General features: G+C 39.5%; 1 protein-coding gene across 3 annotated transcripts in view; it reads left to right on the top strand.

Annotated features, from left to right (window-relative positions):
* slc12a5a (solute carrier family 12 member 5a) overlaps positions 1-24,096 on the top strand; it is a 186,314-nt gene that overhangs the window by 116,884 nt on the left and 45,334 nt on the right. For all 3 annotated transcript variants that reach the window (XM_039612342.1, XM_039612343.1, XM_031738567.2), the window contains 2 exons: positions 12,597-12,697; positions 13,222-13,359. In XM_039612342.1, coding sequence (XP_039468276.1) covers positions 12,597-12,697; positions 13,222-13,359 — 239 coding nt within the window. The remainder of the gene's footprint in view (positions 1-12,596; positions 12,698-13,221; positions 13,360-24,096) is intronic.

The following is a 24,096-nucleotide window of genomic DNA, read 5'->3' as shown; positions in this document are numbered from 1 at the left end:
AGTTTCCCTTTAATTTCATCTTTTACCTCTGAACACTGTCGTTATTATGCTGTCTTCATTTACACTTTATTTTATTTTTGCCCCAGTATGTTAGGATGTTCTTCTCTGTCTGCAGCCTGGCCTGCTGACTTTGTTATTTTTCTGGAGGAGAGACAGAGTTTTGCAGAGAAGACTTGAGAGGTGAGAAAAAGGGCACAAAAGATAGAAGTGGGATGGAGATACTTGAGAAGAGGCCACAGGGATGCACTATCACACCTGAGAGGAGAGGAGCAGACCAGAGAATGAAATTAATGAGGAGAGGTGCTGAGAGAGGAGAGAAGGACGTGCCCTCCCTCTGTTGTCCTCTGGGCTTTGGATAGATTGCTTCCTCTCTGACTTGCAAGTGAAGGTGGGGAGGGATGGAGAACGTGGCCACTGCCAGGGGAGGAGTTGGACATTCAGGTGTTAATTTGCACCCTGATTCACACTTCCAGCATTTCATCAGAGAGCCTTAGAGCTGCAGATTTGGCAAGATGATAGCCCTGTCACCTTCCATCAGACCTAGCGATCACATAAACTATCCCTGCCATCTACTGTACAAGGCTTTGCTGCAGGCTATTGCATTCCCAACCCACTCTCTGTTCTGTTCTCCCTCTCTTTCTCTCTCTCTCTCTCATGCTATGACTCAGCCAAGAAAGATACCTCTCTCATCCTGTCTCAGGCTACTGAACCCTCTTGTCCAAAAATGTGCCAAAATGTAATAAAAGTGTGATAGCGCTTGGCTCCAAATCCAGACCTGGCACCAGAGCACCCAGAAGGAAATTATGTTTCCAAGTTAAATTGGTTTCCTGGCATGTGATAAGTTGGGGTGAATTTTTAATCCATGACCTCATGAAAAAATGTCAGTCTCCCAGCTGCTATCATGCCTCCCATCCTTCCACATCCTTTTCCCTTTCCACTCCCATCTGCTTTTGCTCCTGTGTCTTTCTTCTGGCTACACTATGCTCAAAAAAGTAATAGATAGCAGGTGTGAGACACCTTTGCCCCTCAACCAATTACCTCACCACGGTGTAATCCTACCCAACCTCAACTCTCCTCCCACTCGATCCTTTTTTTCCATCTCTTTGCTTCATCCCTGCCGCCCAGTGAGGCTCCATCGCTCACCAATTACAGCAGCAATAGGCAGCTAGCTAAAGCTTCTCCCACAGCCAGTTTAATGCATGCAGGAGGCATGCAGTTGACTAACATGACACAAGGTGTTCTTCCATAGCCAGTCTACCACCTGAGGAAGTTGGACAGCCAGGCTCCACCCAGGACTCAGTGTGGCTGGCTTTACATGACTAGTGCCCCTCATACCAGGTGAACCCTGACTGATACTTTTCTTTTCAAGCGAACAAACTTAACAGCTCATGGACAAGAAAAGAAGTTAATGAACAGGAACAGAAGGTTTGAGTTCAGAACCTAAAACACTCACACAAACTTCGATGGGTAATTAAAACTTTAGTGTGGAGTACACTTATGTTTGTTTTTCTTCTCTGAATATAGAGAAAATGGCAACAAATGTAAATGGAATAATTAGCTGTGACTTTTGGCCAAGGGACTTTACAGCTGCTGTGCTTGGCTCCCACTTCATGCTACTTAAAGGCTAAAAAATGGAAAGCCATAATGCTTTTGTCCCGACAAAATGCGATGTCCGACAGAACTGTCGTGGCAATGTTTAAACCCACAAATCTATTATCTAAATTGATTTCACACTGTAGAAGTGACTGCCTTTGTGCTTGCCAGCTTTCCATTTCCTGCTATCTGATGTATAGAAATTCAAGACACTTCAACAAGGGTCCTGAAATGTTTTGTAATCTGTGTTTTTTGTCAAATGGGAGGAGACTCTTATCTGTTTAATATTAAGGCTAGAGATTACTGAGAGCTATGCTATGATAATGAGAAGACAGAAGCAGAAGAATAAATTGAATTCTGTCACTGAACGATAAGATTTTTGTGAAAGTAGCATTAAGTAAGATTTACAGTGTAAAAAATAGTTTCATTCTGCATTTTCTCTGCATCATTTCACAGTTGAGTCTGGCAAGTGTCACCTCCCGGGAACATCTGCGTATCCTCCTCTTGTCAAGATATCCCTTTCGTCGACCAGTCATTGCAGAGATTAGCAAGTAAAGAAGGCAGGGAAGGCTTAGTTGCATTTGACTGTCAGTCTCCTCCTGTGTACAATCACCTCCTTTGCATGATTCCAGATAAAGAAGGTTCTTTAGGGAAGGCATTGCAGGGGCCTGCCATTTAACAAAAATTAATCCTGACGTGCACAGCTACGGGGGAAGCAGCAGCAGCGGGGGGAAATTGGACTAGATTCACCCATTCATCATCAGACATCGACAGTGACATGCGCAAGAGGCCCGGTCAACACGCTAAAAGCTGCAATACGCTCTCATGTACATGCTCAGGCATCCTCCTGCCTCTCTACGCTCGTAGCCAATCAGCTACCATCGGTTTAGGAGCCAATCAGGAGCGAGGATCTCTAGTGGAGATGTTGAGGGGCTGAAAAGAAGTGACTGTGTCAAAGTCGTACCCTGCGAGGCAGTGCTGCATTAAAATTCATACAGAGCTGAGGCACCAGACTGAATACTGATCAGGGCACCGGTGCTGTCCTGCAGCACAGTGAGGAAACAGAGTAATTTTACTGTAGATTTCCACAGTTGTGTTCCTTACATGCATATGACCATAAAATGCATCACAGAGGAGCGAAGCAGCAGGAAGAGAGAAGAATAAAGGCACCAAGGGGAGAGTGGGAGACACAGAGAGAAAATACAGAGCATGAGATCCAGTTATACAAGGCTGGTGTGTCTCTGATGTGGTGCTGGAGTCATGATCGGAGGGAGGAGAGTAAGAGAATATCTATTTATGACAGTGTGTGTGGGCAAATGTGGTCATGTAACCATATGCTGCTGCTATTTATTCATATGAACATTATGTTTGCACTTATGAAAATGTCTAATGCATTTGTAAATGCAGTTTTTTGTTTTTTCTTTTTAAAAAAGGTATCTTGGTGATTCTCCCTGCCATCTCTGCAGTGGGAAAAAGAGACGATCAATAATTACATTGTGACCTGGCAAGCGTGGTATTTGCAAATAAGTGCCTGTTGGGATTTAAATAAATTAATCAATCAGCCCGTGTAAAGGTCTTTAACTGTTTTAAGTATTATAATCGATTGTTATATTTCATCCATATGAATTTAAATCCTATTATCATGTTATAAATTAGTAGTCCATATTAGTGATTCCATAAAAATGATCAAATTTGGGATCATCCCATTTTTCCATAGCGGGACGGGAAATAAATAAATAAATAATTAAATTAAATAAAACAAAGGCAGGAGCAGTTTAATTAGTGAGTTAAATGGTTAGGTCCAATTATAGATGGATGTACCAGACCAACTTTATTTATTAAATATTTTTTTAATAACAGCCACATAGATGCAAAATGCATGAATAAATACACTGAAAATAATGAAAAGTGAAAACAAACCCAGTAAAAAAAAAAAAGCTATAATGGAATAAAAACAAAAAAATAAACAACTATAATAAAATTTTGAAATCTGAGTATGTAAACTTCATTTTACTGTCTCCTAGTAAAGTAATGCCCACAGCAGCAGAAACACTAGTTTGGCGCAGCGGTTAAACAGGCGGCTGGAGTGCAATGACCCGGGATCAAGACCGACCTGCGGCCCTCTGCTTGGTGTCTTCCTCTGCTCTTTCTCTTATGTCTGTCTTCACTACTACACTGTAAATGAAGGCAAAAAAGCCCCCAAATACCAGTTGGTTAAACAAAATTATTAACTGAAAACTTTATCTCAATACAAAACTTGCACTTACATGTTGCATAAATTCTAAATATTTGGATATATTAATATGTAAAAAAAAATGTTAAAAAGGCAAGGCTGACTGAAGTATGAATAGATTCGCTTTGGTTTAAATCTGTTGTCTATTTTTTTAGGAGTCAGCGTGCCTCTGCTTTATGCCAAAAACTGCTTTAAGCCTTTTTTGGGTCATTTTTAGACAAACTTGTAATTTTCATACAGAATTGCACATGTGTGTGTTTGGGTACATGTTAAATCACTGTCAATCCTGATTTGACTGGAATTTAGATTAAAGTGACCTTAATCCTTCACCTGACTCCACCCAGTATCCACCAGCTCTATCAGCAAGCAAGAGAGAGAGAGAGAGACATATCGCTGACTGCCAGACACGAATTAATGCCTTACTGTAGTGACATTCAGAGAAGACAAGAGAATCAGTGAGTGAACTCATGACCCGCTTGGATTTGGCGAACCACCAAGGAACAATAGCAGGGAACCCAGCCAGAAAATCCAACTCATCTTTCCTTTTTTTTCCTCTTTTTTTTTTTAATTGGTTGTTTCCAACCGACTAATTCCATTTGAATCCCTCACTCTTCCACTGGATGAAGCGTTTCACTCTGGATGCAAATTAAATGTCTGTGCAAGCACATGTACTCACTGTTTATTCGGCTGTGAGTCAGATTGACTGCCAAAAGGATGGTCTATGTTTACTTTCATACATGCAGTAGCTGTGAATACGTTTTTGGATGTGTGTAAAAAGCCTCATTTTTCAACAGCACCGGGGTAGTGTGTGTCCTTATTTTCACATATAATGGCTGCAGTCCAGCCCAGACTAAGATTAATTTGAGATGCTGCTCTTCTGCTGCTGTACAACAGTAGTTAGTGCATATGCTTGGCTTAGACCCCACTATCACATATACACACACTTGCCCATTCAGATGCACACACCAATTCAACAAGTGTTCCCAGAGCCTCTGTTGAGTCAGCTCCTCCAGAATCAACATCCAGCTCTTTGGCTTTTCCCCCTGAAGTTGGTCCTCAGAGAGAAAGAGCAGTATGGCAGCTTAACACAGAGCAGTTAGAGAGAGGGAGAACAACACGCACTCTAAGTGAGAGGGAGAGGGAGTAGTAACTGTGACTGTCGCCACCTCAACACCATACAAGGAGGATCAATAAAGCAAAGTCAAATAGCGCTCACTGAGCAGTCCTCTGTGGCTCTGTTCAAAGATCTGTTGGAGAATTGTATTGTCCGAATCAGAGCAGTGGACCAGACTTCCACTCATTTGCACCAAGTTATATTTACACTCAAACAGTAGAATTGTCCTAACTTCTCTGTGTGTAGCTCATCCTTGCAGACAATAGAAAACAGAGAGTCCTTATTGAATATAAACCAGTGGGATGGTGCTCTCATATTGCAATACAAGTGATGAAGTCTGTCTCTCCGACGGTAAATGTGTAAACAAATCTCTAATGGACTGGATTAACCCTGATAATCTATTCATTCCAGTGTCTCACCTGCTGACCTGCCTGCTTTGTAACTGATTATTGATCAGGCAAAACAAAGCATTTGTGAATATCTATTAGGGCATGAAAGTAGTCGTCTAATACTCTATATCCACAAATGATGAAAATCATCAGTTCTCAATTAAACATCAAAAATGTAAGTAAACAAAAAATGCTCATCAATATTTTCCAGAGCTTGCTATTTCAACCAACACCGTATGACCTGAAATTATTTTCCGATAAATTATATAAAAAATCAATAAGTGTTTTCTATAAAGTCAATAATTCTTCAACAGCCTGTCAATTCAGTTCAATTTCATTTCAGTTCAATTCAATTCAATTTTATTTATATAGCGCCAAATCACAACAAAAGTCGCCTCAAGGCGCTTCATAGGTACAGAGAAAAACCCAACAATCATATGACCCCCTATGAGCAAGCACTTTGGCAACAGTGGGAAGGAAAAACTCCCTTTTAACAGGAAGAAACCTCCGGCAGAACCAGGCTCAGGGAGGGGCGGGGCCATCTGCTGTGACTGGTTGGGGTGAAAGAAGGAAAACAGGATAAAGACATGCTGTGGAAGAGAGACAGAGGTTAATAACAGATATGATTCGATGCAGAGAGGTCTATTAACACATAGTGAGTGAGAAAGGTGACTGGAAAGGAAAAACTCAATGCATCATGGGAATCCCCGGCAGCCTACGTCTATTGCAGCATAACTAAGGGAGGATTCAGGGTCACCTGGTCCAGCCCTAACTATATGCTTTAGCAAAAAGGAAAGTTTTAAGCCTAATCTTGAAAGTAGAGATAGTGTCTGTCTCCCGAATCCAAACTGGAAGCTGGTTCCATAGAAGAGGGGCCTGAAAACTGAAGGCTCTCCCTCCCATTCTACTTTTAAATACTCTAGGAACAACAAGTAGGCCTGCAGAGCGAGAGTGAAGTGCTCTAATAGGGTGATATGGTACTACAAGGTCATTAAGATAAGATGGGGCCTGATTATTTAAGACCTTGTATGTGAGGAGCAGGATTTTGAATTCAATTCTGGATTTAACAGGAAGCCAATGAAGGGAAGCCAAAACAGGAGATATATGCTCTCTCTTTCTAGTCCCTGTCAGTACTCTTGCTGCAGCATTTTGGATCAGCTGAAGGCTTTTCAGCGAGTTTTTAGGACATCCTGATAATAATGAATTACAGTAGTCCAGCCTGGAAGTAATAAATGCATGAACTAGTTTTTCAGCATCACTAAGAGACAGGATATTTCTAACTTTAGAGATGTTGTGCAAATGGAAGAAAGCAGTCTTACATATTTGTTTAATATGTGCGTTGAAGGACATGTCCTGGTCAAAAATGACTCCAAGGTTCCTCACAGTATTACTGGAGGCCAAGGTAATGCCATCCAGAGTAAGAATCTGCTTAGATACCATATTTCTAAGATTTTCAGGGCCGAGTACAATAACCTCAGTTTTATCTGAATTAAGAAGCAGAAAGTTAGCGGCCATCCAGGTCTTTATGTCTTTAAGACATTCCTGCAGTTTAACTAATTGGTGTGTGTTACCTGGCTTCATGGATAGAGCTGCGTGTCATCTGCATAGCAGTGAAAATTTATACTATGTCTTCTAATGATGCTGCCTAAGGGAAGCATGTATAATGTAAACAGAATTGGTCCTAGCACTGAACCCTGTGGAACTCCATAATTGACGTCTGACTGTCATGATCAGAATTTGAGTCAAGCTATTGTCACCGAATTTGGCAATGCCCAAAATTACTTAATGATGAGGCTATGTAATGTACAGAACCTGAAGATAGCGGCCTTGCTCTACATAATGTTGTTTTGAAATAGCTACGAACATGTAAAACAATTCTGTTAAAAAGTAAATCGCATTGATGGTCATATTAGTAAATAAGGTACGAGTCTGCTATGCTAACAAATAAGAAAATAAGAGGAAAAATCTATAAGAAAAGTACATAAAAGAAGGTTCAGTGTTTTTATTTTGCAGAGGATTTAGAGTATGATCACATGCTCAGTGAGCAAAAGGCTCTGGATTTTGACCACAGATAAGAAAGACTTTGATAGTGAGAGCCATTGTTGAATAGATCCCATCAGACTGAGGAAGGATAAGCTGCTTGTGGATGCGGTCAGAGCAAAACTCTTTTGGGAACTGTCATTCTTCCCAAAAAATAGTTTCCATCATTCTTTTGATGATGGAGTTTTAATTATTAGACGATGAGGAGAAATGAGGCATGTAGAGAGAAATGATACATTAGAAGAGCTGTTATGGGCACATTAGCCCACAGATGTACAACTCTGTGTGTATGTGTATGTGTGTGTGTGTCCCTTTTTTTTGTTTGAATTTTTGGGTGTGTATGTGCTTTAAGCCGTCAGAGTCACTTCCTTACTATTATCTATAATAACGAGCTCTTAAAGTTTGATTTCTGAGATTTACCCTCATCATTTTTCCGTTATCCACAGGAGTAAGTTTGTATAATGATAAATTATAGTTGTGAGAAACCTGAAGGATTGTGTCGTGTGGTTTACATCAGAAAATGGAACATGGCTTTCAGGCTGAGACGTTGATTCACGCTCCCATCACCTGACTCCAGCTGTTTGACTCATGATTCACCATCGCTCTTTCATTCCTCATCTGACAAGTAGCATTTGATCATACTGACTCAGAGCGGCATTATAAACCAGACTGTATTTGCAGCTACAGCTTCCTTTTCCACTGTCCACTGTCTCATTTCTGGTGTTGTTTATTTCAGAATGCCAGTGAAGGTTCAGTGATTATAGGAGTTAGTTCTTTGAAATCAAAATATGTCTTTGCAAATAGCATAAGCACAAATATTACATATATGTAAGACTGGAAAAATTACAATTTAACATAACAGACAGTGTCCCATTTACAAACTTACACTGTGCATCCAAACTTTCATAATCATCATATTGGGGGTTTTCCTGCAAAGATACATTTTGGGTACCTCTAGATGAGTTTTACTCCAAGTCAGATAAAAACATAGTATTTTTTAACTCACTGTATTGATTTGGTTTCTGTTTAATGAAGCAAAATATACATTTAATTTTTTTTAAATCAGATTATCAGGAATAAATGGAACTACAGATTTCTGTCAATAAAAAAACAAGACATGCCTTTACAGTATGCATACAGTTACCTACAATAAAAATAGATAAATTAATATAAAAAAAAAACACTTGTCATGTCTATCAGCAAGGGGGAGGAGGGGATTTAGACAAAGATAAAGCTGTTCAAGGGAAAATGAAAGAGAAGATCTGTTTTAGTAAATTATCCCTTGGATGGGGAAAATTCACATTTGATTCACATTTGTCTCCAGTACCAGTATTTGTTGCCCTCATTCAAACTGGAAGGTGCAAAATACAAAAAATCTCTTTCCAGTTCAGATATGGTGTGAGCACCATTTAAAGCCGTCACATCAGTTATTTACTGTCTATATTGTGCAGTGGATTGTGGAGAAATTTCTGGCTCCATATTTTCAACATAATTTTAAAATCTTTTTTTAATGATGAAAAAAATGGAAAAAGTAGCAAATGAATGTACTGTAAAAGCCAAAAGTGTTTCAGCTCTAAATTAAATTTGAATAGAAAACAGAAGCATTTGGAAGCATCCCCTGCTGTCACAGGCACGTTAGCATGAGCAAAGGTAGATGCCGCAGGCAGAGGAGGTTTATAAAATATGTTATCTGAACTGTGACATCATTATGAGGTTGCCAGTTGATGATGTTGCCTAGCAACAGAGAGAAGTCCCCCAACGTCAAACTCAATACTGCACTTACCCAGCAACATACCAAGCAAGTTTGATGTTGAGATGGGCGACGAACAGACAGATTCATCCGTGTATTAGTCAGACTGTGTATTGTGTATATGTGTGTTTGTAGATGTTTGTCTAATCTCTGCTGGGCACAAGAGGACTCATTTTGTTTTATCTCAAGCGAGGCACAACACTGTATCATCCTGATTCGCTCTGACAAAGTGAAAATAAACCAACAAAATAATCCACATGCTCTGAAAACCCTCTGCTAGATGCTCCGGCCTCCTTTTAACCATAGTGTATGTTTTAACCTGGAGGTCAAAGTGAGCTGAACCTTTAGTGCTGCAGAAGCTTTTACATTTTGCAGCAGCAGACGTGAGTGTCCCTCTTTTTGCATCTCTCTTTCTCTCTCTGCGGGTTCCCATTTCAGATTTGGCTGCCTCGTCTTTGTCTTGTCTGAGCCTGTATCGCTCTCTCCTTGTCACTGTTTACTCTCGCCCCATCTATCTGTGTCTCTCTTCATCTTCTCATCAGTACTCTTATTCTCTCGCTTTCCATCTCTTTGTGTTAACCTCCCTGTGCTCTTTTTATGCTCCAAATTTTCATGCATGGCCCCTTTTCTCAGTGTCCCTGTCTAGTGCTCCATCTCTGTTAGAACAGTGTGCCGGCTGTTAGCGGTGCCCCAACGTCATGGCACATGGCTGCGGCATCTTGGCTATAAATAACTCGGTCTCGCAGTCCAAGACAGGACCGAGAGCCAGAGGGAGAGCAATCTGCTGTCTCCCTCAAGAGATGCTCGAAGGGGAAGGCGCGAATAAGATGGCTCACTCTGCACTACCTTCACCACTCAGATCTTCATTGTACTTTATGTATAAAATGGTTGTGAATGCAATTATTTTTCTAGAGAAGTGCAAATTTCTGGTGACCAAGCATTTCAAGTACTTAGCCAAATCAAAGGTTAGAGCACTAAATCTCATAATACATAATGTAAACAGACACCTTGAATTTTCATGAAGATGTAGGATGGGGGTAACTGTGCTAACGCCATTACAAGTAACCGTCTGGAAGGTTTATCCCTTCTTTTTTGCTGCGTGTTTGTGTTTCCTTCTGAAAGAAAATGTCACTCTGCAGTGTTGGTGACATTCAAAGGTTTGATTGATATATTGCAGTCATCAATCTTTTGCACATCTCTGTTGAGTAGCTGTGTTTGGATTGATTTATGGGTCCACACAGGATTTTAGTAACTTTCATTTCATTTGAATAGTAGAAGGAGAGTGGTACATTGTAGCGAGCGACACTGATAAGAATTAATTGATGCCTGTGCCCATCTTTATGCAAGTCCCGTCTTTATTGATCCCCTCATTGAGTCCTGATCAATGTCCTGTATACATGAAGAAAGTTTGTATATATGTGTAACTGTGTGTGTATTTACTTAAATGTGTATGCACATCAGTCTGGAGAGTCAATTGGTGTGACTCTGCTTACTGCAATAAAGTCCTTATGTCTGGTCCATTTTGCAGCAGCAAAGGTTTCTTATCACCAGACCAAGACGGTCCTGTTCCCCGTCTGTCTTGATCCATTGGAAGTTTGACTGGTAGCTTTGGTTTTGTCATTTATCATGATGATTACCACAGTGCACACTGTGTTGTTGCTGACCATGTCCATCCCTTTTTGACCCCTGTAGGTAAGGAACTAACATTTTTTTATTATATGGCTCCTTTTACAGAGATAAAAATCACAAACAATAATAACACAATTAAAAAACTATATCAACAGAGAAGCATCTTAAAACAGAATAAAAATAGATTAAAAAAAACTAAATAACAAAAGACCACATTGTACTGATTTTCTGATGGCTGCTTCCAGCAAGCTCAGACCACCTAAAACTGGTTTCCCTAACATAACAATGAGTTCACTGCACTCTGCAGTCACCAGATCACAATGGAAAAGAGCACCTTTGGCATGTGGTAGAACAGGAGATTCATATCATGGATGTGCAGCTGACAAATCTGCAACAGCTCAGTGATATTATCATGTCAGCATGGACCAAAATATCTGAAAAATGTTTCCAGCACCTTGTACAATTGACAATATTAAGAATTTTGGCAGTTCTGAAGGTAAAAGTGGGTCTTAAGCTTATAATACAAGGTGTAGCTACTAAAGTGTCCACTGTATCTAACGTGAAGTCACATTTAAGGTGTTAAAATTGTATGCACAGAAAATAGTATTTCTTCTATCTGTACCATATCATACAATAAACAGTCAGTTGAAATTACACCCAGAAAAGTTTAAATCAGCAACATAATTAATAATAATGGATTGGATTTCATATAGCGCTTTTCAAGGCACCCAAAGCGCTTTACAATGCCACTATTCATTCACTCTCATATTCACACACTGGTGGAGGCAAGTTACTGTTGTAGCCACAGCTGCCCTGGGGCAGACTGACAGAGGCGAGGCTGCCATATCGCGCCATCGGCCCCTCTGGCCAACACCAGTAGGCGGTAGGGTAAAGTGTCTTGCCCAAGGACACAACGACCAGGACAGAGAGCCCGGGGATCGAACCGGCGACCTTCCGGTTGCAGATACGCTTCCCAACCCCCTGAGCCACGGTCGCCCCGAAAAGATTTAATTATGACAAAAATATTCTGGTCCTTAAAATAAAATCCTGCTGCATGTGAGAAAGATGTCACGAAAGTGTTTTATAGGAAGCAGTTGTTCACGGTATAAAGGGGAAAATAGATTGAACACTGCCTGAGGTGTACTGAATTTTCAAATGTCAATTAGAAATCAATGAACTTCTTGATCTCGGATAATGAGAATCAATGAATGTGCAAAGAGCTGGATGCTTCCCTCTCACTACACTTTGTTTCGAGGATTTGTTTGTTCTGGCCCTATTTCTGGGCCTGTGAACTCGTAGACAGATGCTTTTCGATAGAGTCATGTTGCCTTCAGCGAGCTGTCACTATCAGGCTGATTCTACAAGTCAGTTTTTTTTTTGTTCAGGGTATGAAAAGCTGCCGGGTTGTAGACCCTTTCTTTGTGTTGGCTTTCAGAGTTGTGATGTTGTTTTTCAGTGAGGTGAAAAAACCGATTGACACGTCCAGGTTGTCTATGGCCATATGGAATACATAGCACTTCACATATTGTCAATACACAGTCCACTAGGTATGCTTCGCTTTCTCAGCATTTCTGACTGCTTCAAGGAGATGGGAAGCTTTTCTTTATAAGACGTTCTCTGCTTTGAGCATTCTGTGTGTTTTTCTTTATTTTAACAATAAAAAAGTAATTATTCCAAAAGTCTACCTATTTTTAAAAGTTGTTACTTTTAGTTGTTACTAAAATGGTTCCTTTGACATCAGGAATCTTTTATCTGACTTGTGCATTATCCTCTCCCCTAACACGCTCTTTGTCCTCTGCTTTATTTCAGACCACTCTAAAAGTAGATGTGTGTGTTTGTTTCTTCCAGGAGACAGTAACCCCAAGGAAAGCAGCCCCTTCATCAACAGCAGTGATGCTGCCACAGAGAAGACTCAGCAATATGATGGCAAGAACATGGCCTTGTTTGAGGTATAATGCAATACTCTGCATACACACACATACGCGCATGCACACTTTGATTTTGTTAACACACACAATCAGGTGTGATGGTAAGAAGCGGGATACACTCGTTTTCACAATTCAGTGATTGAATAGGGGCTCTGACATCGATTAATGAGGGTAATTACTGCGTGAAGGGCATGTGGGAACCTCAGGTTAAAGCAAGAAAATCTCAGACTGGTGCAGGATTGAACCTCAATGAGGCAATTTGCCTCCGCTCTGCACAGATGTATTTACAATCTCTTCTCAGTGGGATTTCTAGATTGAACAGGAAAAGGGGGTTTATGGTGTGCACACTTGTTTTTGTTTCAAATGAGCTGAAATCCACAAAAGAGGATTGCAAGTAAATTAAATGGCTTCTTATCTGCAATGATCTATGGAAACAGTCACTAAGTGATTGGTAATTTTTTAGAGTTCACTTGTTTGACTGAGATTGTTAATAATATTGGCTAAAATGCTGATTGCAACCTTCCTGTCTACTTGTTTTTCTGCAGGAGGAGATGGACACCAGCCCCATGGTGTCATCTCTTCTCAGTAGCCTGGCCAACTATTCTAACCTGCCCCAAGGTAGCAAGGAGCATGAGGAGGCCGAAAACAATGAGGCTGAGTCATCACGCAAGAAACCTGTTAAGGTATTTATCTTAAAAATATATGCACTGAAACATACAACAGATTTTATAGACAAATAAAGTACCAAAGGTCAACTACTCTAAGAGGGTACCATTAATTTACTTTTCATGGAAAGCTCAAGTGTACCCCTGTTAGAGGATCAGCGTTTGTAAGAAGTAGATGAAGAATATTAATAGAATTTGTTAATTTGTTGATAAGAGTACTATATTTAGTTGTATCTTTAGTTTGCATCTGCCTACATAGCTTAACAAGTAGCAGTTACTCAGCCTGAAAGGGACTGTGAGAGCAGCACAGTTACATCAGCTAGGTTTAAAATGCTTTGCTAATGTTAATGAGTGGAAGCAATGGTCACAGAATAAACCAACTCAGGCAACCAACTGTAGCATTATTGTGAAATATAAGCATGTACCAAGGTTAGCCTTACTTTCACAAAGTCAGCATTACATACATACAGTAATTAGGGGCCAGTCCCTGCTATCGTCGATCCAACTACCCTTGCTGCTGTCACTGGCAGCAGACAGCAGTAGACACTGTCACTGAGATTTGCCACCATAGTGATAGTGGCACTGAAAAACAGTGGAAGACACAAACTGGTCACTGGATTGGTCTATACAACACACTAACCTATACAGTATGGTAAGTGCAAATGCATGGGAAAACAAGGTTATCTCTGTGATCTCTGACAGAAGCAAACACTAAATGGTAAAATGTGGATTCAAATCGATTGTGTTATAACTGAGCTGCTCCATTAAAAGTTCTTTATCTGGAAAAAGCTGGATGTAATGTGAATGTGCTGCAGCAAGTGTAAAAAAACTAAAACTGCGTTATAAGATCAAAACTAGTGCATAATAATGTTTATGTCTCCTGATTTGTTTATCTGTTCTTTAAAGACTATAAAGAATATATTTAAAATGCTTAAAAGAACATAAATGTTCAGATATATTCACATGCTGCATCTTATTAGTTAAATGTTGCTGCAATAACAGTGTACTCCAACGCAGAGTAATGATCTTACTGGCTGCAGTATAAAAACTAATGTTGAAATGATAGTGTAAGCTGTCTTCAAAAAATGGGCCAGGTTTTTGGTTATGAAAAATTATTTCTTCTCAAACAAATTACTAAAATTAACTTCCACTGACTTAACTCCCCGCTCAGTATGATGCAATGTGCACAGATAAATCTTTTGCCTATGGATTTACATTTGCAGCAGTGGAATTATTTATGGCTCTTCCTGGTTGAATAACTCGTTCAACCAGAAAGGACCATGTTCCTGTTGCCAGTGGATGGTCATTAAGTGTTACCAAATATAGAGCTGTAATTTACATAAGATCAAATAATGATTCCCCAACAGCACAGTTTTAAATTGTTTTGTTAACACAGTCACTGGAGAGCCTGAAAATCTCCACCAGTTTAGGACTTGCCAATCATTTTCTGTTGATATTATAAATCCCCTGTTCGTGTTACTGGTTTGCAGCTTAAATGCCACTCACTAATGAGTTCCTTCCATATCATCCCATGATATTTTCTGCCGTTGGTGTCGAGATGCCAGCAGGAAGTGGTTTACTTTTCTGGCTTTTTCTCAGCACTTGATGGACAGACTGCTGCATTATTAATCCTGTGGGAAATTATGGTGTTAGGTATGCAGTGACAAGCAAAGCTGAAACTCAATGACAAATGATAATTTGTGAAGGAGCTCATGCCAAATTAGGACAACAGACTGATGGAAAGTGACACGTGTTAAGATATTTCACACCAACTTTTGAAAGTTTCTGACTTCAGAGTTAACCCACATGAGATAAAACACACATTTAAAAAGTGAGACGCTACAGCAGTGACAGTTTGACAGCTTTTCAATGACCTTTGACACTGTCTGTCTTCTCGTGTGTCCAATCAGCCTACTCTGTCTCCCTACCCTTATATATTTGCTTCTATCCACTTCTTGTCTTCCTTCCTGTCCTGCTCTCTGTCACTCAGGTATTTTTTCTTCTTTTTAACCTTGAGAAAGATCAGTGATGATGACATGAGATGCCAGTTCACCTACTATATCCAATTCAATATGTTCTTTTCCTGCTGTGGCTCCAGATGATTCCAGCATCTAGGTATAGAGCAGATCTGCGAAAAAGATTTTAAACCAACGGCAGGGATAAGTCTAAGAAGAGTAATACATTTGTTTCCTTATTCATGCTTGTGTTCAGAAATCTGACATCAGATTGAATTACCTACTGTCTTACACAGACCTAGAGACCAATCGGTGACCCCTAGCAACCACTGGTCACCTGGGAAAAATGTGTATTCCCTGACTGGTTGGTGAGTGATTACTGGAAGTTGCTGGGTGAAATTGGTCGTAAAGAAGTATACAGTGCTACACTAAAAATCTCCTTGTAATTCTTTGGCTCATTAACACATTACTACAGTCACGCATCATTTGCATGGAAAATGCTGATTTGTCTATAGACACTTCCCAGCTGCTTACTGACTTGTAGTGAGACAGAGAACACAGAAGCAAAAGATGTGTTATTAAGCTGCAACAAACATGTTTCAAAATGCACAACTTTTATTTTTGGATTCAAATTTTGTCTAGAGATAGCCAGCAACCACTCTCCAACCGGTTGGAGAACAAATCATTTCCTCACATGTTTTGAGCTCAGTGTCTTCACCATCATATTTGCAGCATCCATTTATGTCCCTCCAAAGTTTTCTTGCCTTTTTTATGTTTTAACTTTTTATCCAGCTCCATTAAATTTAAATGTGTACAGTATTCTATTTATTCAGTGCCGAAAAACTTTCCGAACATTCCCAGCAGCCCCACTTGCACTTTTTGTTTAGTGTTAGTTACCTAGTTTAACATGCTAACTAAACTCATGTGGTAAACATAGTAAGCACTGCATCAAGTAAAGATCAGCATTTATTCATGTTTACAGTTACACAATGACATTGGAAACAGGTTTTTATATTCCATGATGATCATCATTTAACCCATATGAGCAAAAACATTATGATATAACAGTTTTCTTCAAGTGTTATCCTACCATGCAGGTAATTTTATTTTATTTGCACAGGTTATGAGATCTGAGGCTTCTGCCTTCAGCTTTTTTACAGTTTAAATCACATTTAAAAACATCAACAGCAGCCTTTACTTCCAAACACAATTTCAGAGTGTATTGAGATAAGCCACAGGCCTCATTGTGGACAGTTTTCACCAGGACTGCTGTCTCCTCACGAAAACACCCAACAGATCTGTTTACTATCAAGATCAATGGGGACAATATTTCTGAAAACAGATGTAATGGGGCCAAACTATGCTTCTTACTGGTTTCGCTTATCCTTTTGGGAGCAGCTAAGGACAACAACCATGTACATGAGCCTAACATGCCTTCACTCTTGAACTGGTTGACAGTGAGGTATTGCCACTTTGACCCAACTCTCCCAGTTGTTTGAAATGTAAGGTATATTTGTCCAGCTGTCTTTGGCTCAGATATCACTACGGTATAGGACTAATCTCCCCCCGTCATCCGAACTCCTTCAATACTTTAATTAGTCTCCATGCTACACCAAGCCGCTGGTCCTCCAATCAGTAGCCCATTCCACAGCAATCTCCCCATCGCTGTGAGAGGCTTTTCATTAAGGCAGCCTGTGGCGCTTTATCGCTCACACAGCGGACTCCCCCCTCCAAAAAAAAAAATCACCTTCCATCTCCATTTCTCGCTTCACTCCACCTACCTCTCCCTCTGTCTCCTTTTTCATCAGTCCCTCGAGTTAGGAAGAGAGTGAGTTGTGGAAGAGAGAGACAGAAGTAGTAGCCTTTTTGTTCAGTGTGAAAACCAAGATTAGAGATTTGGATGGTGTGTGACATGAGGGATCAGGCTGGAGGTCACAAAGGTTAAGATGGAAACCAGTCAAAGCTAATCTTCTCTGACTTTGCCCATTTACAGTTTTTTGCAGTCACTCTGGTGCATTTCTCAGATCAGAATTGAATTTCAACACCTTCAAATCATCCAGTCATCATCATAAAAGCAGGTTTTAAGTTAGGTTGGATTAGGTACAACAGTCTGCTGCTTCCTATATTAACAATTATGTGTGTTCTTTTGATCAAAAGCTATTTTGACCATGTAAAGTGGTTCATTGGGTTTTCATAATTTGTCAAGAATTTCCTACATATTTTGTTAGACTTTTCATTTGGAAATACAAAAAGCAATGCAATATTGTTTTACAGCTCTGGATACAAGCACAAAGGGGGAAAACCAGGAATATTATTGAAATGTAAACACCTGTTAGTTACAACTTTAAATGGCAAATCATAACCAGATGAATGTAAAAGATGGCTGTGATTGTTTTCTGAAGACTCAAGCTAAGGATTTTCACCCTCAGCATGTTGGTGCTTTAAAATCAGATACAAGTGTGGCTCTGACTGGGAAACCAAAATGACAGTATATATTCATACACTAGTGACTTGTGAGTCACAGTGTATATTATGCCTGCCCTAGAGCAAACCTTGGTCTGTGTTCGTATTTAATTACCATAATTTTCAATTTGACCATAATGTTGCATAATGTTATAAAAATGTTTGACACTATCAATTATAAACTCATCAGAAAAGATTTTTTCAACCATTATTGATTATGTAATTTTGCAGATCTTAGCAATATATATTTAATAACTAAAGTTAATTCACATTAATTAATTTAGCAATTATAAATGGTAAACTGTTAGTGTTACAACCTGATTTTCAAGTTCCAGATTCCCACCAACTTACAGTAGCAACAAATACCCTTGCACTGCAGCACATGGAGAATCTGGCGATATCTCATCAAGCCTCTGCAGGCATCTGCTGTGATATATATCATTTTTTTAATGTGTCACAAAGATGTCAGCCGGTTACAGTAAAACCAGTAAAACTACAAAGGTGATTTGTGATTCTCCAGCAGAACTGTTGCAGTCGATGCCCCACATACAGTAATCTGAAAGTCTGTACTGTTTAAATTGTTCTATGCCAGACAGGAAAAAAGAGCAGCGTAGTGCATTTTTAATCATTGTCATCAAAGAGGTTGTTTACATCAGAAAGCATTTCACAGTAGAGTATGCAGTTATATTAACATCACTAAGCTGTTTGACTTTTGTATTTGTAAACAGTGGCATAAGAATTTGTCACAACTTGTCTTGTTACAGGCTTTCGCAGACAATCCATTGTGTGCAGCTGTTAGTTCTGATTGTTTAGAGAAAAAATCTTATTTGAAAAGCTGCTTTTATGTTTTTGTACATGTTAAGAATCATTTTCGCTATCTTCCAAAGCAACTGAGAAAACTAGTACAAGAAGGCAAGGCTTGTTTTTTTTGTATATTGGCAATATCTCACTTTAGGCATTCGATTATCAACATTTGATAAAGCTTTACTAAAAAACTTAGTTCTGGTTTAATATATAAGAAACAAATACCACATTTTTCTCCTCTGTAAATGTTAAAATGTTACAGCCTGGTTTGGGTGTGAATTTCAGTCTCTTGTCCGTATCCCCAAATCATCCAGCACTATGTAAATATAACATTTAATATACTCTTGCTGCAGAATAACATGAAAAATAATGTGTCTGGGAAGTTATCTGAACATGAACACTTTAATCCTTGGTGTTTGTTTTACATGTGGATTGAATTAGTTACTTAGGGCTCAATCACACAGATGTAGAGACTGGGTAGCAACCACAGATCAAAAAGGAAAAATATATATTCCCCAAGTAGTTGGTGGGTGGTTGCTGGAGGTTACTAGTCAGTCTTTAGGCATGTAGCTTGTAGTGTTCCTAGTTGTTAATGTATAGATTTAGTTAGTTTTCAGTATTTTTATATTCTGTTTCTCAAAAAAAAAACCAAGCAAACAAAAATAAAGATAACATATCCAGCTGCATTTTCTTAATAGTGCTTTTTGTATGCACAACAGTAAACACAATGCAAACATATGAACCTCTTTTATTCATGTCATTTTCCAAACGACTACACTTGCCAAGAAGGAACACTTGTCCATATGTACTCTGCTTTTTAGAGTGTAATGTTCCCCTTACATAAATGTTTCCCTTCTGGGTGTTTTATGAACCTTGCTCTCAGCTCTGACCTCACCCCTCCCCCCCAACTCCACAACATCCTCCCTTTCTCATTAGACTGGCATGAGATCAGCGTTCCCATCAGCTGCTTTCTGAAGAATGTATCGTGATTAATGTGAATTCATGTTAGAGCAGCATGCACATGCTCACAGTGGGGAGAAATAGAAATTTCACAGATACCAGGCTAATAGGCTCAGTAAATGTTTTTGTTCTTCTGAGCCTATTAGCCTGGTATCTGTGAAATTTCAGATTATTATTTATTTTACATGAAATATCAAAAACGTGTTAAAATTCGCATCTTTAAATGACGTGTTTTGTGTAGCAAAAAGTCCCCAAACTGGATATCTTCAGTATGAAAAAAGCAGCAAAATTTAGCATCTGTCATCATCAAATGACTGGAAAAATTCAATCAATTTCAGTATATTTTGCCAATTATTTTTCTGCCAGTGAGCTCATGGATTAATTGCCTAATTGTTCCAGCTCTACAACACTGATAAAACAGGAATTAAAGATATAATTTCAAGATGTTAAATCTTTCGCAAGATAAATGTCATTTACACTAAATTTCCACAAAATTAATGATTTGACTGAAAGAATTAGGAGAAAAATGATCCGTCTTCTCATCTAAAATGTCATTGTTTAAGTTCTCGTGATTATTGTGCTCATTTGTATCTACCACATAGTAGCTTAGAGTACATTTTCACCTCACGTGTCTGTTTCTGGCATGTCACTCTTGATCTTAATTTGTAAACACAAGGGAGCAGCAGTACATGTGCATTAGTGGAAAAGGAGTCTGCCAGCCTTGAATCTGAGAGTGCACGTAAACAGTGGTTTCACAGCTGGCTGTAACACATGAGGTTTTGTGGTGGAACCTAGAATATTCTAGTAACACATGTAGATGCTGTTTAGAGGTGGTGCGTCTTGATTTCCGCAGAGGATATTTTGCTACAGTGTTCAGTGTTTTTATTATTTTTTTAAAACACTTTCGCACATACAGACACGCACACGCGCACACAGAAACCCAGCTGACCGCAGAGTGACTGGTTCATCCACAGCCGGTCAGGAAGGCTGATGCTCGCTGGTCTCTCCTCTTGCTGTCTGTTTAATAATTCAGCACACCTGAGCAGAAACACATTTGCCCTATCAGCTCCGGTTTGGCCAGCAGAGCGTGCAGATTGCGTTACAAGCTCCCAGTCTGCCTCCCTCTCTGTTGTTACCCCCCTCTCCCCCCACCTCCCCTGACCTCACTCGCTTCACTTCACGCCTCGGTCTCTGCCAGTAATGAAAATAATGAAACAGTTGCGCGGATCCCCCTCCTCTTCTCCACCCTCTTTTATCTGTCCTTACTTGTTCTTTCATCTCTTCTTCTCTCTCCTGAGTTTCTACCAAATCAGGTAGAGAAACCACCCATATGTTACACATAATGCGCTACTTTAATGTATTATCAAAGTGACGAATTAATCATGAAATAATTATGTGCACTGATACCACTGATTTGCTGCAGGAAGTGGAAACAATTTCACACTCTTGCATTCAATTATATGATTCCACAGTAACATCGGTACATTTCTATCAGCAGTTCTCCACAAACAGGTGCAACACCACCCAGACATTTAAAACAAAATCCAGACATTTGTACATGCAGCACATATTGGTCCTGCTTGTAAGCATAACAAATTCCTGTAAGAAGTGATTTAAAAGATGTCGCTAGTTTTGTCAGCCTAAGCAGCTTGGCAGGTTGTCCAAGACTGTGAAGGCTAGGATGTTTCCCTTCCTCTCAGCTCAGTCAGAAGTAGTGTGTACTCCATCTCCTGATACTCTGCCCTCTTTCTCTTTCATTTTCTTTCCCTTCCGGCTATCCAGGGATTTGGAATTGTTTTCACCTTCTCTTTTTAAATCTGCACTTCCCCAAATTCAACATAGAACTGCTAGCCTCAGCAGGTTAAGAGATGCTCAAAGGAAGGTTGAAATAAGACTATGTGAGTAACATAGGAAAAGGAAGGAGGGGGGATATGGATGTATGAAGCATATAACAAATTAATGCAGTTTTAAAGGAAGATTTATGTTATCTAAAAATACATGTCCATCAGCTGTCTCAATAAGCTGTTTTGAGTCCCTTCTTCCTGTATTACGTCTTCCTCTCATTGGCTGGCCTTCTCAAACAGAAGGTTTTGAACACTATGTGAGCAGGTGATGCTTTTGTACACACAGCCAGAGCTATGTGCCCAAGATGACCATATTAAGGATATTCTCTGGTTGTGACATAATACAGATCCAAAAGTAGAAAAAAAAACAAGAAGGAGTTTTGGGAGCACAGCATTTTGTTTTTGTTTAATATGAAAATCTACCATTATAATAGCATAGTCAAAAGAAAATCAAGTGGAATCACATGTCTGCTCTACGTCAAGGCAACTAAAACTACTTTAAGGTTAAGGAAACCTGCTATAGTTTACATTTCATTCATACAATCTATTGACCTGGCCTTCCACCAAAAACAGCCAGGTACCAGTGATCCAGTTAATGCTTTTTTTAAAAGAAAATCTTCCTTTTCTGACCTGCACAGATTTTGAAAGAATCAATTTCCCATGGTTTATGGACAAATGTGAATATTTTCTTGTTTGGAATTAGGATGGTCTTTAAATTAAGAACAGCATTTTCATGGCTGTGAGAAGTCTTTTTTTTATAATGCTACACATTGATGCATAGTTGGTGTATAGTTATGTGAGAAAAAGCTCGTGATGGATGTGAAGCTGAAAAGATGGCCAGAGACTGAGATCCAGTCTGGTGATAGACTTGTGCTAAGTGGTAGGGCAGCAGGAGGCAGTGAATCTGAAGTAGGTGCCACAGCAGATGTATTGAAAGGTCCTGTTGTGCATCTAGCACACCTGAGCCATCCATGTGGTGCGTTGACTGCACTTCCCAGGGGATCGGTGGGCAGCTGTTTCTTCCTCTTTCAGTGGTGCCTCGCTGGCCCTACCTGTGGCTCTGCAGCAGTCCGCGTTCCCTTTGCTCTTGGTGGCATATTCTCCAGGGAAATCACACTGCTGGCTTGTGGCCCATTAAGCAGACACTCCTGTGTATATGTGAGCATGTGCATTTATCAGGGCAGATGCTGGTCAGGCCTGCATTCCCCATCCACAAAATGAAGTAATGAAACACCAACTGAATGAAAACTGAAAAGCAGTACTTTCAGTGAATGCCCTGGCTTTTCTCCCAACAGGGTCATTGATTCAATGCATGTACAAGCATTCAATCTGTTTTAGGCTTTTTTTTAATATAAAGTCATTACAAGCATTCATTAGTTTACCCCATTTCTGTTTTTTGCTGGCTGTTTAACAAATCCATAGAAGTGTTTTATCTTGTTTAGGACTCTGTTTAGGCCCCCCACACCCCAAATCCAGTATCTGTTTTCTGTGTCTGTACATCTTATGTAACAATCAGGATTTCTAGCAGACAAACAGTTTGTTTGTTTTTTTCAAAGCCTCCCTATTGTCAAAGCTGGATTATAATTTATCACTCAGCCATGAGCTACCACAGACACTCATGCAGCAGTCCAACACTGAAGGTCTGCTTGATTGTGGTTCTCCATTGTGTGGGAGAACAGGCAGGGAAAATGACATTTTCCAGTCTGGAGAGAGTTACTGCCTACTTTGGTTTTGTTGTGCTCCTGTGGAGTGTTGCAGGGCATAAACACCTTGTTGCTGTTGTAATACTCAATTGTATTTACACACCTTTTAGCACAGATTATTATAATCTGCATTATCAGTCGTGCTTTCAACCTGCCTTCCTCTAAGTCTACAGTTGTGTATGAAAACCATTAAAGGACAAAAATTATACTGAATTTTCTCACTTCTCCTTAAGCCTTTCTGACAAACTATTCTACCAAGATGTTATCTTTTCCAGATTCCACAATCTAACCTCTGCTATTTCAATTCAAAAAGACATACTCTTTTTCCTTATCTGTATTTGATAATAATCAACCCCTGTATGAAGCTGATATTATACAACTCTTTAACAGTTTCCAGTGAGTGAACGCTGCAAATGATCTGTCCGTGTGATGAAGAGCCCAGAGTGTGTGTATTTAACACAAAGCAGTCGTTAACCCTGTTTTTGAGACTTCTACATCATCAGCGTGACTTCTTTTTACCCTCAAAAAATGACATAAATTGCATGACACATTTTTAATAACTAAATTGGAAAAATATGGCTTATGTAGCAAATGTGATACAAATTGAAACTCGTATATGGAGATTAAAATTTGATATATTTTTATATATTTTGTCTAAAGGTTCAACAAACACTCCATCATCAAAAAATTTAAAGTTTCTGGCAGTCATTTCATGGTTCAGGTTTTAAAGGGTTAACATTACTGGTAAATGGACTGGTTCTTATTTCTTATATAGCACTTTTCTGCTCTGCTTGAGCCCTCAAAGCGCTTTATACAACATTCACACACACATTTATACAAGTCTAAGTGCTTTCTATCTAACATTCACACTCTGATGAATGTATCAGGAGCAAGTCAGGGTTCAGCATCTTGCCCAAGGATAATTTGGCACCACACCAGAGCAGCCAGGGATTGAACCACCAACCTTCTGTTTAGTAGATAACCTGCTCTACTTCTCAGCCACCCCAGGAAAAGAGATGAGCAGCG

Source organism: Oreochromis aureus, linkage group 5, assembly GCF_013358895.1.
Source record: "Oreochromis aureus strain Israel breed Guangdong linkage group 5, ZZ_aureus, whole genome shotgun sequence".
In the NCBI taxonomy this organism is placed as follows: Eukaryota; Metazoa; Chordata; class Actinopteri; order Cichliformes; family Cichlidae; genus Oreochromis; species Oreochromis aureus.
The sequence above is the reverse complement of the archived record's forward strand: the minus strand, read 5'-3'. Positions and strand labels throughout refer to the sequence as shown.